The 18,360-nt window shown below is 33.9% G+C and overlaps 1 protein-coding gene and 1 non-coding gene across 2 annotated transcripts; both read right to left on the reverse strand.

Moving 5' to 3' along the window:
- Positions 1-4,380: 4,380 nt before the first annotated feature.
- Positions 4,381-4,453, reverse strand: Trnaa-agc (transfer RNA alanine (anticodon AGC)). Its single transcript has one exon. It is a non-coding gene; the product is annotated as a tRNA-Ala (tRNA).
- Positions 4,454-7,200: 2,747 nt separating this feature from the next.
- Positions 7,201-15,433, reverse strand: LOC133325154 (pancreatic triacylglycerol lipase). Its single transcript, XM_061533977.1, has 4 exons — positions 15,336-15,433; positions 8,079-8,233; positions 7,534-8,010; positions 7,201-7,472 (listed from the first exon to the last, which is right to left on the reverse strand). The coding sequence occupies exons 1-4, from the start codon at positions 15,431-15,433 to the stop codon at positions 7,201-7,203; spliced, it is 1,002 nt and encodes a 333-aa protein (XP_061389961.1).
- Between the last annotated feature and the right edge of the window lie 2,927 nt (positions 15,434-18,360).

Here is an 18,360-nt window from a genome sequence, read left to right on the forward strand (position 1 = left end):
CGCATAAAATGTAGATTTACTATATTAAGAGTTCAAAATGCAATTTGTGCATGGTATTTTTTGTATTTTGGTTTACAGGTCATTTACCAGGACTGTAATATTTAATTGAAATTTGTAATCATTTCAGTAGAATTAAACGTTTGTATAGGAATATTTTTGTGGTAATCGATAATAAGCCACGTTAAAGTTATTACATTCTCATCGTACCCTCCCCCATAAGGTGAGGTGTATATTCAAAAACTCGACATATTCCAAAGAGACCTCAATAAATTATATATTTTTGATCAGAAAAAATTCGATGTCGATTCAGACATGTCTTCCTGTCTGTTCAAACATATCCTCCTGTCTGTTGAAATCACGACAAGGTTCGCAATATTCAAGATAGAGCTAAAGATATTGTATATGTATCGCTACTAATCTTGGTTTGCTTAGTATTGAAAATAGAGTATATCGGTACACGTTTTGGAGTACGCTCCATTTTACCACCAAGTTTTTTAATATGTTGAAGATTTCAGACTCGGGTATCAACCAATTTTTATTTATTTTTTTTTTTTTTTGGTTCTCAGTGGGGGAAATTTTAGACATTCAGTTATGGACTAATATTCACGAAATTTTGCATGTAGGATGGGTTCTGGCCAATGAAGACCCCTATTGTTTTTGGAAAAGATCGGTTAATTTTTAGGGGATGAAATGGAGCAAAATCTTTATTTTTGTCGGTTTTTCTGGTCACTCCACAGGCCGCTGCATGGAGAAGGGAATCGGGCCAGAGAATAAGCATGCATGTTTTGATAAAGATCGGTCAATATTTAGCGAATCAAATGGACCCTGACTTTTGTGTGAAAAATTACAAAATTTGTATTCTATGACGTAAATATTTACTACTGAAGGACATAGACCCGAGAATTTGATAGTATATCCAGGAGGAGTGATTGACCTTTAAATTGGTCATTTATATGGACGTATGTACTCAGATGTGGGAGTTAAACATAAATATTTACACGTGCCTACGTGCTGAGATATTTAGTAACCCATTACCACACTAGAAGGCGGAAATATAGCTCTGATTGCTTTGAAATTTTCCATGAGGATACAGGTATGGTCAAGGACAACGCCTATAATTTTCAGCGGTGATCAGATAATAATTTTGGGATGAAGTGGACCGAAAACTTAACCTTTTGTGTTTTTTTTTTTTTTTGAGTCGTTCTATTGGCCACAATTGAAAGCCCAACATCACAACAAAACCCACGGTAAAGAGAATCTGGACAAGAACGGTTCTCGTCCGCTGAATATTAGTAATATTTGTTGACCTTTAGTCGGGTTTCAAGTTAGACTTTCGTGGAGCCACGTCCGACTATACTGCTCCGCTCACTGGTTTCATATTGTACATATTGTATATTTATAATACTTAAAAGCGAAGAACTTAAACATCAATTGCCATAAAGGAAAAGTCATTCTCTTTGACGACGGGGATGATTTCCAATAAAAATCGATAAAATGGCGAAACTAGTATTTGTTGTATTTAATTAGAAAATCGGCAATTGTCGAGAACAAACCAAGCTAAAAAATACAGAAAATCCTCAACAATTACGTTTGCAACAGCCCATTCCCTTTGAATTTGAATATTCTATTTTATGAAGATGTTATGCTTAGAAGCCTTTCAACACCAAGTGGATACCATGTTAGGGTTTTTTGTGTCCCACTAAATTAAAAACGAACACTATGACGGCGAACTTAATTATACCCTCCACGACACTGTGGTACGGGGTATTATGTATTTGTGCATATCTTTGTAACAGGCAAAATGAAATGAGATAGACACATGGTTCCTTTGGAGAATATGCATGGAATAACTTTCTAAGTCGATTTATCCATGTCCGTCCGTCTGTCCATGTTAAACTATAAACAAAGTATAGGTTGCATTTATGATCCGAATTGTATAAAATTTGACACAGCTCACTTATTTGGCCCAAGGACGAAACCTATTGAAATTGGGAAAAATATATTTATTTATATTTATATATTTATTTTTTATTTATTTATACTTTATACTTATTTAATGTAAATGGTGCACCAAAGACCCCATATATCTTTCGATGAAATGAAATTTAACATAGGCTGCAGAAATTCTCGGCAAAATGTAGAGTAACTTCGGGTAATGTGGACCACCATTTTCTTTTTTTTGATATTTTGGGCGTAAATGTTAAAGGTAGGTTGTGAATTGGTTGTGATAAATTTCAATTTATTGCACTCTTGGGTAACAATGAATGCAAAAATAAGTGGGTTTATGTTTTGGAATAGCCCCCATTTAAGGGTACCGCCCCATTTGCGGTATTTTGAAGGTCCTTGCTTCATTATCCAACCGAAGCACCTTTAATTTCGCATATCGAGTTTTCAGAGGATCGAATACTTCCTCGCATATTAAATGCGCCCATGTTTCGAACTCGTCCTCATATAAAGGCCCCAATTTTTGTAGTGGTCCACATTACCCGACATTGAATATTTGTATTTAAAAATAATTATCGGCTTCAAAAATGAATAAACATTAAAAATCGCCGATTATAATTACTGCTAAACGTATTTTTTTGTTAAAGAAAACAAGAAAACCACATAACTTCTTTATATTCGAGAAAAACCAGGACTGTTTTGCAAAAACGCCCGACTATTGTGCAAACAAATTTTCAAATTACACTTTTACAATCAGAGCTACATTTTCTACTACTAAATGTTTTAACTTTGCAATTATTTATTAAAAACCAAGCTTGATGTTTGTTTTCACTAATTTGGAAAACATTTTCTTTGATATGGGGGTGGTCCACATTAGACGCCTGGTCCACATTACCCGCAGTTACTCTACGGACACTTTTTTGTTTATTATATCCTTCTACTCTACTTCCCCTTCATCAAAATTTGTGGGTCAAAATATGACCTCAACATAACATACAGGAAGGGCAACCATTATTTCGGGTGATCCTATCCAGAACATTGCCTGACAAGAATATAACAATTTCTAGTCTTAAGATTTGCTAAACCTAATCATCACAACGTTGGCATATAAAAATCGTATCAGTTTTTGCCAGGTTTCATTATCAAGAGTTCGTCATATTTTCTGAATATTATTTTCATAGTAAAGCAGAAAGAAGAAATTATTTTCATAGGCCAGAAAGTTATATAAATTTTATCAAAGAGGGAAAAAGTGTTTTCTTATAGAAGTCAGAACGCAGTCACAGAAACTGTATTAAAAAATCAAAACTATTCTCAAACAAAAGGTATTCCAGAGAAAAACCGAAGAGTTTCTCATAATAGTCCTGACTGATAATTGGTCTGTTTTCGTACGGCAAGAATCTGCCAATTTTTACTATTTTCTTCAATATCATAAAGGAGCAATTTTTATAGTAGTAAAAAATAGTAGATTCTTGTAGTACGGGAACAGACCAAATTTGTTACCTAATATTGTTGGCATATTTTGATAAAATACAAAAAATCGATCTTAATTTCACAGCAATAAATCGGCAACTAGGCACAACACATATTTGTCTGTGCTAAATGCAATCATTTGTTACGTCAATTATAGTGTAATTATGTTGCATTTATAGCTGTCTCTCGTAATGCTGCATCGTGTTTGTATGGGTGTGCAAGGATTCCTTCATACATCCACCCGCCTATATGGCGGTACGTTATTTTACCATCGACCAAAATGTGATGCAAGTCTGTCGGCTGTGACTTTGCCTGCATTACAAACCATTACTACCGGTACGGATGTGGTTGTCGTATTTTGAGGTTTCATAATGTGGGTGAATTCGACGTTGTCTGTTGGCGTAATTATTTATACTTGCTACTTATGCACGCACACACATCCACATCCACCCGCACATATGTAAACATAAGTCGGAATACATGTAAATATTTATATGTATAACTTTGTGTGTGCATGCAAATATGTTGATATTAAATGGCTTGGCAAAGAATGTAAATTATTCACAATGATTGTGGAGTTTATTGAAAGTTGGAATTTTGATTAGAGGTTAGCTGATGTTTCCGCAAACACAGTTAGTGGTAATTTAATGGGGGTAGGGTGATGGCGAGAGCCCAAAAATTGTTATTAGCGCGGTTAATTTTATTTATTTTGAATTTTTCACAAGATTGTGATGGTGCGGCGATTATGCTTAACATTAATGAGGTTAATTTGTTATGCTATTCGTATTAGTCTATGCGAAGTGATGGTATGATCAAATAAAAGTTGTGATTGAATTATGGTTTTACATTAGTAAATGACAGGTTATTTCTGGTTGTGAAGATTTACAGGCTAATTTCATAAATGTGATCAATTATAGCTTATAGCAGCTTTAGGGAGGAATCGTTAAAAAAAAGAATCAGCTTCATTGGAGATGCGGGGCATCGATCCCCGTACCTCTCACATGCTAAGCGAGCGCTCTACCATCTGAGCTACATCCCCTGTTAAAGGTTCAGTTTGTACTGTTTTTGTTATGTTTATGAGCTATTTATTAAAGATTGGCACGTACGGAACTGCATTTTATCCATTCCTCATATGATATAATGAAATTCAATATATTTTTTGGGTTACACATACAATACTTATATACTCAGCCCAATCATAAATAGCAATTCATAAAAGTAAAGAAACTTTATATGAGATTAACAAATTTTCAAAATATCAGCCCTTTGAAAGAGGTAACAGAAGGGAGGGACCGAGGACTTTGGATATTACATAGGTCATCACATAAAATACCAGAAAGCCAAAGCGTCTTCTTATAGAAGACCAGATTATATTTACAGAAGTTATTATACACTCAGTCTTATAACGGCCTTAAATATACGTTGATACGGTAAAAATGTGCCTGATAGAAATATTGGTTATAGACCTCATGTTTCTTTGCATCAAATCCGTTTCAGACAATTTTGAGTCGAGACTTAATTATCGAAGGGAGTATAGATGTACAGAACGGAGTAAATAAATCCGATTATTACGCCTTGTATTACATTTGCCATGAACCGAGACATGAATTTGGCTGTGGATTTTTGGTTAACAGGAGAATAAAAGACCTCGTCTCCAGATTCACTCTAGTAAATTAGCGAATTGCTATAACCCGTTTAAAAGCGATGTTCTTCTACATCAGTCTTATTTGCGCCCATGCTCCTACGGATGACAAAGATCAACAGACTAAGGGAATATTTTACGATAGCCTAGAAACGGCATATGACCGCTGGCCTGGCCATGACATTAAAATTTTACTAGGAGAACTTAATGCAAAAATTGGAAATATTTTAGGTCCCATCGTCGGAAAATTCAGCCTCCATAATGAAACATCAACAATAGAAGAATAAGTCTCCTTCCCATCGCATATAAAGTGATATCCAGCGTGCTGTGTGAACGACTCAAGCCAATTGTTAATTAAATTACTGGAACATACTAATGCGGCTTCAGGTCTGGCAAATCCACCATTGACCAGATTTTGACTCTACGACAGATTCTGGAAAAGTCCCAAGAAAAAACACATCAACACATTCCACCTATTCGTCGACTTTAAATGCGCATTCGACAGCCCTATCCGTTCAGAGGTGTTTAAAGCCATGCCTGCGAAATATATACGGATATGCAGGATAATTTTAACTGGCACAAGGTCAGCAGTTAAAGTTGGAAAGGGCCTCTCAAAGCCCTTCAATACTGAACGAAGATTCAAACAAGGTGACAGTTTGTCGTGTGACCTGTTTAACATTCTGCTAGAAAAGGTCATACGAGATGCAAATGAGAACATAAATGGCTCTCTGCACACCAAACAGCATATGTTACTCGCCAACGCCGACGACATCTACATTATGGGTCGAACATTGCGAACGGTAATAGTCACCTTTGAACGAATTGAGAAAGGGTCTACCAAAGTGGGACTGGCAGTAAATGGCGAAAAGACCCAGATGATGGTATCAGTACGGATGACATCCAGTAGACTCGGACCAACTGTGAAACTTAAAAACTACAGCGAGGTTGTGAACGATTTTTTATACCAACAGTTGTCACAAATGTCTGCCACCTCTCTTGGAGTGTTTTAGAGAAAAACTCTCCGGAAGATCTATGGGCCGATCTGTATCGACGGTGAATATAGTCGTCGAATGAACCATGAGCTATACTATATAATCTCGGACATCCACATAGTCGGACGGATCAAGCTGCAGTGACTACATTGGCTAGGTCATGTTGTGAGAAAGGCCAAGTGTTGGTTCACGCAGAAGGGGAAGCCCACGAATCCGATGGAAAGATCAAGTAGAAGACAACACCTCGGAATATGGCCTTTCAAATTGGATGAGATGCGCACAAGACCGAAACGCTTGAAAAACTTTTTTAAGCTCGGCTAATGGAACAACCAGCTTTGAGTTCCTACATCTAGCTCAGATTATTTACAAAAAACCGCATGATAGTCCAATTAAATGAACTACAACGATATACTGATCTACGTATTATATCTTGGTTATTAGGCATAGAGTTAACACAGTTTCCTTTTGGGGCAGGCACGGACAGAGCGTAAAAAATTCTGTTCTCACGCACTTGTCTTTGTGAGTGTGTCGATGGTTTTCCAATTGGTTCAGTTGAATGTGTGTGAGAGAATAGTGATACTTACATTCGCGAGAGTTCACGCGTGCGGTGGTTCGCCCGACAGTGCTTTAGGGTTTGTTTTTTTGAATAGTAATATGCGTAAAAATACGGACGTTGCCAACTATATGATGCTCCTATGATTCTTGTTGCAAGGTACTGTACTATATACATATACCAGTTTAAACCAAAGGTAAACATAATTTTGGTTCAATATGTACAAAACCTTTCGATTCAATAGTCAAACATCGCCGGCAGGCGGTCGAACCTGCATATATCGAATCAGAAAGTGATTCGATGTATATCTTCAGACGTATATATTCTTCGCTTGCTTTTTTCTTCAATTGGTGGTTTAATTCATGGAGTCATTTTCATTAAATTGATGAAAAAAATGTGTTCTCTCAAATATAACATTCATATAATATTAATAAAATACAAAAATGTATTATTTTATATATTATTAGCTTATTCAAATAAATAAAATGTAAACTATAAAATAAAATTAAATATACAAAAGGAATAAATTTAACTTACATCTAAACAAATAATAATAAATTCTACTACAAAATGTTCAAGTCCTATAAATACAAATCACATTAGCCGAAAATTATTTTATAACTAGGTTTGCGACGACGGCGTCTCGATGACGACGATTGTACATAGGGTTTTTGAGATAAGGTGTCGAAATAAAAATCACCATGGGCCATCTTTTGTGAATGTATTCCAAAACGTCCATTACGATTGTTCGAACACAGACCTCTGGAATAACTCCAATAGCTATCACACTGATAACCCACAAAAGCATAGTCGGGATTCATTGAGTGTTTAAAGAAAATGGCAGCTGTCGAGTGGCTACAGGCAATGGGATCTGCAAGAAAAATCAAAAAGATATATAAGTTATCAAATTTGTTGTATATTTTTCAACTTACTTGTATTTTGCATATCTTGCAGTTGTATAAATGAATTGCAATTACGTTGTGGTGCTGTGCCACCATTTGGATAAAAATCAGCATGTCCCGACTTTACACCAACTCCCAGAGTACCACCGGAGGTGTGTAGAACTTGCACAAATTTTGCATCAGATGCATCCAAACGATAATCGGTTGACACCACCGCCGGTAGTGTGAATAATGGTCCGGCGGGATCTAAACCAATTATTTGATCTATTTGACCTTTCAACACCGACCCAGCATACCCCGCAGCATGAGCTCCCAAACTATAGCCGGCAATTGTGACATTACTCCTTGACATATATTTTGGATACATATTCTCTAAAAACTCTACAATTGCTGCCACGGTTAAGCCAACATCAAATATGGACATCGAGGCCGATTTATAATCATTTTGTGACAAATTACCCCAGTCCACAACACAAACAGTATAATCCGGTTGAAATCTTGTCCAGGCTAAAAATAAGTTAAAGAAAATGATTTTGTATTTTGTGGTTGGTATTAGATCGGATTTTCCAACATACTAAATAACATTTCATGTACCCAGTCTTTGCTGCCTTCATCATTCCAGCCATGCAGGAAAAATGCCAACTTCTTGTTGCGATCTAAACGTTGAAATCCTCCCAAATCCCCAAGTTGTATAAAGAAATGTGTCTCCTTGCCGTGGTATGTATTAGAACTGGAAAACAGGAAGCAAAATAAATATGATTAAAAAATGAGATAAATGTGTTTTCGGGGATAATAATCAAATAATACAAAAATATTATTTATTTCTGTCGTGTCGAACTTATTTAAGTTTTTGCGAAAAGGTATTTCCATTTGTATACACTTCACCATAAGTTGGAGAGTATATAAAATTGTCATTCCGTTTGCAACACCTCGAAATATGCAGCGGGTACCCCATAAATTATATTCATATATGTGTCGTTTATTTTGAATATGGTTTAAGCCAATTTTTTCTTATATTGAGATATATAAAGGTTTGGGTCTAATTTGTTTCAAAAATATTGTTAAGCGATATTTATTTTCTTTGTGGCTTTGTACCCATACACATGATATAACGTAATATGTTTTGTAAACTTTACTAGAAAACCAACATCGTGATTCATGATTCAGTATTTAGGGAATGTTCGAAACGTTTTTCAAGCTAATTCTCTCTAACAAAAAAAAAATCGTGACATAACGCTCATATAAAAAAGCCAGTATATTATAAAAATAGGTTATATAAAAGTAAAACTATAATTCCGAATTCCACCTCTATTCCTACCAAGTTTATTACAATTTAGTACTCTTCATACAAATAAGCACTAATTTGCGAAATGTCATTCTTATTTCCATTACACAGATTCAAAAGTGATCAGAATATCAATTACAGTCGAGCACGCTTATAACGAACACCGGTTATAACGAACTTTTTTCATAGCGAACTCATTCCCGGGTCCCGAAGTTTTAAGACATATTTTTCATACAAATCCTTACTCTTATTACGAACCACAGATATAACGAACTTTTTTATAATGAACTATTTATTCGGTCCCAAAACTCAGTTTTCATATATTTGAATTTGGTTATAACGAACTTCCTACAAATATACGTAATACTGACGATGAAAATCCGCACAAAAGTTAATTTTTACTGCACCGCTGACAACTTTAAAAAAATATCATCAGCATTTTGAGAATGATCAAAAAGGACACAAAACTTATCAATTTTAAAGCCCATTTAAAGCCTATATTTTGCCTTACCTTGGATATAACGAACTTCGTCTATAACGAACGAAGGATTCGAGTTCGCTATAACCGTACTCGTCTGCATATAATTACCAATTACCTACAAGTTCCACATTTAGTTCCATTCAATACTCTTGGAACACATAAGTACATATTTTCAAGACTACATCCACTACACTCCGACATTAATCTTCACCAAACTCCAAATTGTACCAAATTTAGAACTTTTCGTATCCATAAGTACGCATGCACTCCAATATTAATCTTAGTTCCACATTTAAGGATTCCAGCTCTATCCGCTCAGCAACATCCAAATTGTACCAAATTTAATACAATTTATTACTTTCCGCATCTTTCAAAACATGCTCAATTCCACAATCCAACAGTAGTTTTAATAATAAATTTCAGGATCCTATCCCTTTCCGTAGATCCAAATTGTACCATATTTTTTACCCTTTAGTTCTTTTCGAACTTATTTCCATTACTAACTCAATTTTGTACTCTAACAGTAAATTTAATTCCAAATATAAGTTCCCCATCTTTATCCGTTCACTCAAATCTAAATTGTACTAAATTTAGTACCATTTAGAGCACAACATTACGAATTTTCAAAACTACATCCATGCCTCAATACTGCTTTCCAACCATAACTTTAATTCCAAATTTCAGGATTCCGTTCACCCAAAATCCAAATTGTATTAAATTAGTACCTTTCGTACCAATAAGTACGAATTTCCTAAAATATCCCAGACCTACATTCCAACAGTCATTTCATTTCCCAATCTCAAGTCTCCAGCTGTATCTGTTCACTCAAATCCAACATGTACCAAATTATCTCACTTGTCTAAATTTAGCACTTTTCATGCACAAAAGTACGATTTTTTAAAGGGTACCATATTTAGTACATTTTAGTACTTTTTCTACCATTCTTTTTTGAATTTCCAAAAACCCAGCCTTAACTCATGCCTTCACACTAACAAAGACATAATACCCTGCGGTAAAGGGTATTATGTCTTTGTGCATATATTTGTAACAGGCAAAAGGAAACGAGATAGACACATGGTGCACCAAAGTCCCTATATAACTTTCAATTTACAAGAAATTTGGTATAGCGTACTGAATTAAGTCATAATATGAAAGAATAAATTCCATAAAATGTTATGTATGTCGATTGGCACATTTTCAATAAATTAAAAAAATATATATTTTGTAACATTTTATATTTATAAGTTATAGAGGCAAGAAACTTAAACATATATTTTAGCAAATTTTGCAACTGAACACATGATATGCGTACATTTCGAAGGAAGATATTTCCATTTAAATTTTGAAAACTGAATATGACTGCTTGAGACTACTTTGTATAATTATGCCATGCAGTTCGGCATGCCGAATAGCGTGTATTAATTTTGCTATACATCGTTTTCCCTAAATTTGTCCCATGGCACGCAGAAGACTCTAAATCCGCCCGAATGAAATTAAATTTAGCATAGATTGCAGAGTATGCATAGTCATGAGTATGTTCCTTCATATAGTTGGTCCAGTCCGAATTTACTACTTTCATTACTGGTTTATATTAAGATTTATTATTTCCTCTAGTACTGCATAGCTTACAACAAAGGGACGAACTAGCCCTTACTGGATCACCTTTAGAAACATTAATAAATGCCTGTGAATGAATTGTAATAACAATTTTTGCAAAGAGATCCACAACTCAACAATCTTAATTACAGTTAATTCAGAGCTTTTCCCGAAATCCCATAGCTTAATAAACTACGTTGGTCACTTATTTACTACAACAAAAAATCATTATGAAATAAACTTTAAATAATATTATAAACTAATATCATAGCGGAAATACTTTTAGATATTGCGCCCATTGTCACACCCTTTTTATTTCGAATTTAGTAACATTAACATTTTCTTAAAACAAGTATTTTTTATATAGACGGTGAATAAAGAAAAGGTATTGTGTTATTTCTCATACAATATCTACATATTGTTTTATTTTCATTGATACTATTTCCGAACTAGTTATCTTAAGGAAGACAATATATTTTTTGTTTGGCTTTGGCAACGAGACAGATCAAAAAATGTATTGGGGTGGAGAGAAACGTGTTAACTGTGAGTTTCTTTAAAATACTAACTATTATATTATTATCTTTGTTGTATAAAATTTGATTGTAAAATCAAAAAAAATTATGCCGATATTTATAGAGGTGCTAAATTATTCGAAATATGACTTTTGTAAAATTTACATTTATTTACATATTTAAATTTCACTTTTCATGGAAACTTAATTGAAGATGCTATTGACACAAATGGAGTGAAAAGAAATTTAGCATTTTATTTCTAATATAACGAATAGTTTTATATGATTTACAACACTTATAATTACATAAAATATTTATGATCCAAAAGCTCTTATTAACATTTTTAGCATAGCAAAGTGTATATAACCTCATTAGCCATAAGGCAGAGGGTATTGCAATGAATATTGGCGCCACCTAACAGTACCCAAATGATTTTGTTTTCTGAAAAGTTTGTATACGTTTTTTAAGCTAATTGCCTCTAATTTGAAATTTTAATTTATCGTTGGGTGTCAAATCTCTCTACCATAAAGTATTCCTTATCCAGTTCCTAAACATATTCGAATTTTGCTATAATTTTGCGAAATTGAAAATGCTGATAGATACGTTAAACGATTGGAAAACGTACTATTACCTTCTCAAAATTCTTGAAAGTTTAAAATTGTTAGTATTCTAATTTCACACATACATTTTGAAATAATATGTTCGATGTTCTGCCATCGAAAGTGTATCATATTGTGAAATCTCTTCCTTTGACCAGTTGTTCTGTTGTACAGTTCCTATTTTTCTGTTGTTCTGAACTAGCGCTAGAACCCTGGAACTTGAAATGGGGGTCACTGATGGAGTGAAGAATAGATGTACCAATTCGAATTATAAGTATCCGAAAAGTATTAAAATGTACTAAATTTAGTACAATTTCGTAATTTGTGAGCGGATAGAGCTAAAAACTCGAAATTTGGAATACGAATTAAGGTTGAGAAGCACTGTCAATATAAGAAATTTGTACGAAAATTACTAAATGGTACTATATTTGGTACAATTTGGATTTTGGTTGAACCGATAGAGTGAAATATGTAGTTTTGGAAATTTCGTAAGTTGGAGGAAGTTTTGAAATATTGTACTCATGGTACCAAATGCGGGTTTGGGTAAACCAATAGAGCTGGAATCTTGAAAATTGAAGTAACTTTAACTATTGAGGTATAGGATTGGGCTATGTAAGAAGGTTTGGAAATTCATACTAATGGTACTAAAATGCTACCAAATATGGTACGGTCTAGAATCCTGAAATTGGGAAATATGATTTTTATTGAATTTATAATTATGTGCACTATCACTGGGTGAACGTATGGAATAAGTACTGCAATAGTACGAAAGAAAGCAAATGGTACAAAAATTAGTATAGATCTTGATTTGTGTTACGATGACCATTCGAGTGTAGTATTTAGATATTGGTGTGTATGTTGATTAGCTCTTCTGACATATGCAGTTCTCTGTGAAAACAAAATAACTTATTTAGACATATTTAAATATATCTCACACCCGGTTACGAAGTAACGGGCATATGCCAGTATTAACAATTTCCATCTCTATTGTGATTTCAACAGACAGACTGATATGTCAATATGACTGATAGGTCAACATATAATTTTAATCTGATGAATAATGTATGTATTTCATGGGAAAATGTTTGAATTTTTACATTACTGCAGTTTCTGTTGAAAAATACTCCACTCTGCCAATTGCTGTCAATTTGGATAAACAACGTAGCCAGGACTTAAAATATTGATACGGACTTAAAATATTGAATGTCTTTTCTTACTTGACAAACTCCAGACTAATACAGTCATTATTTCGGAAATAGTTCCAAGGAACTATGCTGCAAAAATGATCGGATTATTTCGTTTATCTGTTAACTTTTGTTATAGTCGTTTGTCTACTTCATTAGACGACGTGTATCAATTAATGGTTGATTTTATATTTACAAGGTTTTCAATAGGCTGGTAAATGAATTCCAATGCATGTTATGATTTGTAACTTCATACATATATATTTGAAAATTTAAAAGAGAAGAAAGATAATTTGCAAAATTTGGTGTTGTTTTTGGTGATTAAGGAAAATTCCTTATTTTTGATGGCGGGCATGATAACTCCTCACTGGAACTTCGGAATTTGTAAATTCTAAATGTGTTAGAAAGAGCACATGTCTGGTTCTCGTATGAACTAGGATTATTGACTTCGCTCAAAAATGTACAAAAAGGCGGATCTTAGAAAATATTTTTTTATTTGGAAGTTCCCCTATTTTTTACCACAAACTAAGTTAAAAAATAAAGAAGATCTTCACCGATTGGCTTTATTCTAGTTCATGAAGAAAATGCTTGAAATATGCCAATGCCGCCTTGATAAATGTTTTCCAAATTAGTGAAAACAAACATCAAACTTGGTTTTTAATAAATAATTGCAATGTTGAAAATTTAGTAGGTGAAAATGTAGCTCTGATTGTAAAAGTGTGATTTGAAAATTTTTTAGCACAATAGTCGAACGATTTTGTAAAATAGTCGAACATTTTGTTTTTCTCGAATATAAAGAGGTTATGTGGTTTTCTTGTTTTCTTTAACAAAAATACACGTTTATCTGTAATTACTTTCGGTTATTTTTAAATTTTTATTCATTTTTGAAGCCGATAATTATTTTTAAATAAAAATATTCAATGTCGGGTAATGTGGACCACTATAAAAAAGTGGGACATTTTCATGAGGACGAGTTCGAAACAAGGGCGCATTTAATATGCGAGGAGGTATTCTATCCTCTGAAAACTCGATATCCGAAATTATAGGTGCCTCGGTTGGATAATGAAGCAAGGACCTTCAAAATACCGCAAATGGGGTGGTACCCTTAAATGGGGGCTATTCCAAAACATGGACCCATATATTTTTGCATTCATTTCTACCCAAGAGTGGAATAAATTGAAATTTATCACAATTAATCCACAACCTACCTTTAACTTACTGATTCTCATTACCCACACATACTGGTCCACATTACCCGCCAAGTTATTTTTATTTGCAGTTTAGAGTTTTTAGAAATATAATGCAATAACATTTTTATGGACAAATATATATAATTTTTGACCTGGAATATAATTAGCCAACAAATCTACCATGCTGTGAAAACAATTTGTTTTTATTTTTACCGTTGTTACGCCCACAGTATCAAAAAAAGAAAATGGTCCACATTACCCGAAGTTACTCTACGCCAAAAATCTTATAATTTTTTTCACATCGATGACTTTACATTTCACGTGTAAAAGTTTGTGTTGTTCTTCTATTATGGTTTTATAACATTTTCTCAGATCTAGATCAACTGGAAATTTAAGTCCCTGCTGACTGGTTTTAAAACAAACTCACTTGGCAACCCTGGTTGTGAATGAAAGTATATTTTATATTTGAAATGCCAATGTTGAAATCGCATAGCTACAATATATTTAGGCCGAAACAGTAAAATACTTGTAAAAATGCCATTAAAATTAGCATAACTTCGATTGCCACAAATGATTAACTCTCTTGTTTGTAAAACGGCAAATTCGTTTACAACTTTCAGCACTCCATTATTCATTTCGTTTAAAAATAATTATATGCATTCAAAATCACTTATATGGTAAAATTTATCCATTTCAAGAAGATGTTTAACATGTGGCTAATAAATACATCATTTTATATTTGTTTCACTTAATTCAGGAATTAGTTATGGCATTTGCCTTTATTTTTTTAGTCACGTATATTTTGCTCTGTGACGGTTATTAAATTATTTTGTTTTGCATAAATCTTCACTTCTTCACATTTTTGGCAGACACATTTATACATTTCATTTTATGCTATTATATAATTTTACAAATTATATATTTCAAAATATGATCGATATATCCGACTTCCGATGCACATGTACGTACACATACACACACTTACGTTGAACGACATTCGAAAACAATCCCACTATTCAGCTGAGCCCGATTTAAACTGCTACGCAGCATTGTTTCTTGAATATAACGAAAACTGTTTTTCATAATTCTTAACTTATGACCGAATGCGGAGCCGAGCTTGAACTTTGTGAATATCAGTAGCAGCAGCACACTTATGCGAAGTATGAAACGTAAACGTAAAAACTGCATAATATATATTTTTTTATTTTTAATATCAAATAAAATCTCCGAAATGCCACTATACACGCCGACACGTTTACTCTTCCGAAGATCTCAAACGGAATTAATACTCTTTCGAAAATTGTTCACCACTCCAGCGAAAGATCTTCGAGCCAAAGAAGAAAGGTTTTCTCTATCGAACGGAATTAAAACAATCAAATCGTTTGTTATGAACGGCTATCGTTGTCGTTATGCTGATGAAGATGACGTCGGCAGCAGCGGCGACGACGACGAAGGTTATGATGATGATGCCGAAATACTGGTAGTTGGTATGTAAGCAGAAGAAATTCAAATCGTTGGTTCTGCTACCGCCGATGTTGTTAGCCAACCCATCACACACATGCTCTTGTTTCCGATGCGGTAGCTGCTCTGCCGACTGCCGCTATTAACAATCAAAAGAATTTCTCCAAAAACATATTTAACTCCACTTTTCAAAAGTCAAAATATGTTGATTAATAATCAGCACCACCACACGATGTGCTATCAATGAGATTCCCTTTTGTTTTCAAGGTGGCATTCGTAGCAATGTCATGTGAATGTTTCCGGACACACGTCGTGCTCTTTCGACACGATCGAGATCTTAACATAACAACTGAACTGATGCTACTGAATGCTATAAAAGTTACAGCACCGGTTGAACTCTAAGAAATCGTCGATTTCGATGATTTTGACCACTTGAAGGTGTTGTGTTTTGATGTGAGAGCGAGAGAATCACTTGCCGCACCATCAACGAACTTTGGTCGTTAATGTTTGGCTAAGGGGAAAGTTAAATCATCATTGATATACAATGCCTATCATACGGAAAGTCATATAGATTAACTTAAATTTCGCGCAATGTAGAAGAGAGTATATATTGCGATAATAAAACATCTGGTGTTTGGTTTTACTATTTTTCATTAATTCCTCTGCAAATTTGATGAAATAATAAAATGGAAATACTTTTATAATTCGTACTTTTTTTATATTAACGTGAACAAGTAAATCATGCGTTAAATTCTGTCGAGCATAACATTTTAGACTTTAAACCACCAAATTTATGGTTGCCTGATTCTAATAAAATGTATACGTGATATTTGTTGTTTTTATAGACAAATAAAAGGGCACTGGCCCCTTGTGGTGCTCCACCATAAGGTGGATGGTATATTAAATTTGTCATTCCGTTTGCAACACATCGAAATATTTACCGAAAATCCCATAAATTATATTCTGTTGATATCACGATATAGAACGCAATATTTGAGATAGAGCTTTGAATTTGACGTTGATGCATTGATGTTTCACCCCCTATTATGCAGAATTTTGTTGTTTTTGGTTTTCATTGGGTTTCAAATCTTCAGAGGGTGTCCTCTGGCTACATAAGTGACACCATATGTAGTTGTAAATGACGGACCAGAATCCCAATTTTTGTCTGAATGAAACAAAGTTTTGCATAGAGTACCGAATTGAGTCTAGATTGACGTATATTAAGTTTTGTTGAAATCGATTAAGATATAAACAACTTCCTCGTCTTATTTTTATAACCATCACCATAAGTTTGACTGTATATTAAATTTGTCATTCCGTTTGCAACACATCGAAATATGCATCGGAGACCCCATAAAATATATATATTCCTGATCAGAATAAAATTATATGTCCATTGCAATGTTTAGTTCTCATTTGGTATAAAATTATCCTACCAAAAATTATAAATATTGGTCCACTTTTTAGTAATGGTAACCCCCTTATTCGGCATTTTGGGGGTTTTAGGCACGTTTTTCAGCTGTAATTAGGTATTTTCGATTCACTTTGGCTATCACATCTGCCTACGAAAAATGATCACGGTAGTAACGGTAGTAAATCTTTCAAATAAAAAGCGTGAATATTGGTTCTTCTTTTAGGGAACTCCCCATATAACGCTACAAACCAAAGATCGGTATTTTTGTGAGCTTGACTAGGCGTTTCAATCAATTTGGGAGCAATTTAAAATTTTTGATTATCATTTGGTAGCAAATGTTCCTACCAAAATGATCAACTTTTGCCCAAGTTTGCCCACCCCCCATTCACGATTTTAATTTTTCAAGATTTTTAATGGGCTGGTAAATGAATACAAAAGCTTGTTAAGGTTTGTAACTTTGCACATATACAATTGAAGATTTAAAAGAGAAGAAAAAAATTTTGTTATTGTTTTGTTGTTGTTTTTTGTAATTAAAGAAAAGAACTTATTTTTGATGGCGGGCATGATAACTCCTCACTGGAACATCGGAATCCGAAAATTCCAACGGTGTTAGAAAGATTACATGTCTGGCTCTCGTATGAACTAGGATTATTGACTTCGTTCTAAAATTAACAAAATGGTGGACCTTTGAAAAAATATTTTTGGAAAATCGCCGATTTTTTACCAAAAAGCAGGTTAAAAAATAAGGAAGATCACCGATTGGCTTTATCCTAGTTCATACGATAGCTATACACTCCCAGAGAAACGTTGCAAAATTTGGAACCGATTGGATAATTAATTTTTGAGTTATCGTGCCCGCCATTCGCAAAAAAATGTTTAGAGAAAAACGCGTTTAAAGTTTGAGAAGCCCTTCAGTCGTCACTTGATGCTGACATAATAAATCGGCTATATCTTCAAGAGTTATTGAGATTTTCACTTGAAATTTTGTAGAGACATTCTTTAATCAGTATAGATTCGAATTATATCAACAAAAATTTTGACCCCGAGAATGGGGGGGTCCCCTTAAATCGATTTTTCAGGTTTTCACTTTTCAGGAACATCCTTCATCGAAATCGAAAGATGTAATTTTATATCT

This window comes from Musca vetustissima, unplaced genomic scaffold (assembly GCF_032173495.1).
Source record: "Musca vetustissima isolate MV318-11 ecotype Yass unplaced genomic scaffold, APGP_CSIRO_Mvet_v1 utg21518, whole genome shotgun sequence".
In the NCBI taxonomy this organism is placed as follows: Eukaryota; Metazoa; Arthropoda; class Insecta; order Diptera; family Muscidae; genus Musca; species Musca vetustissima.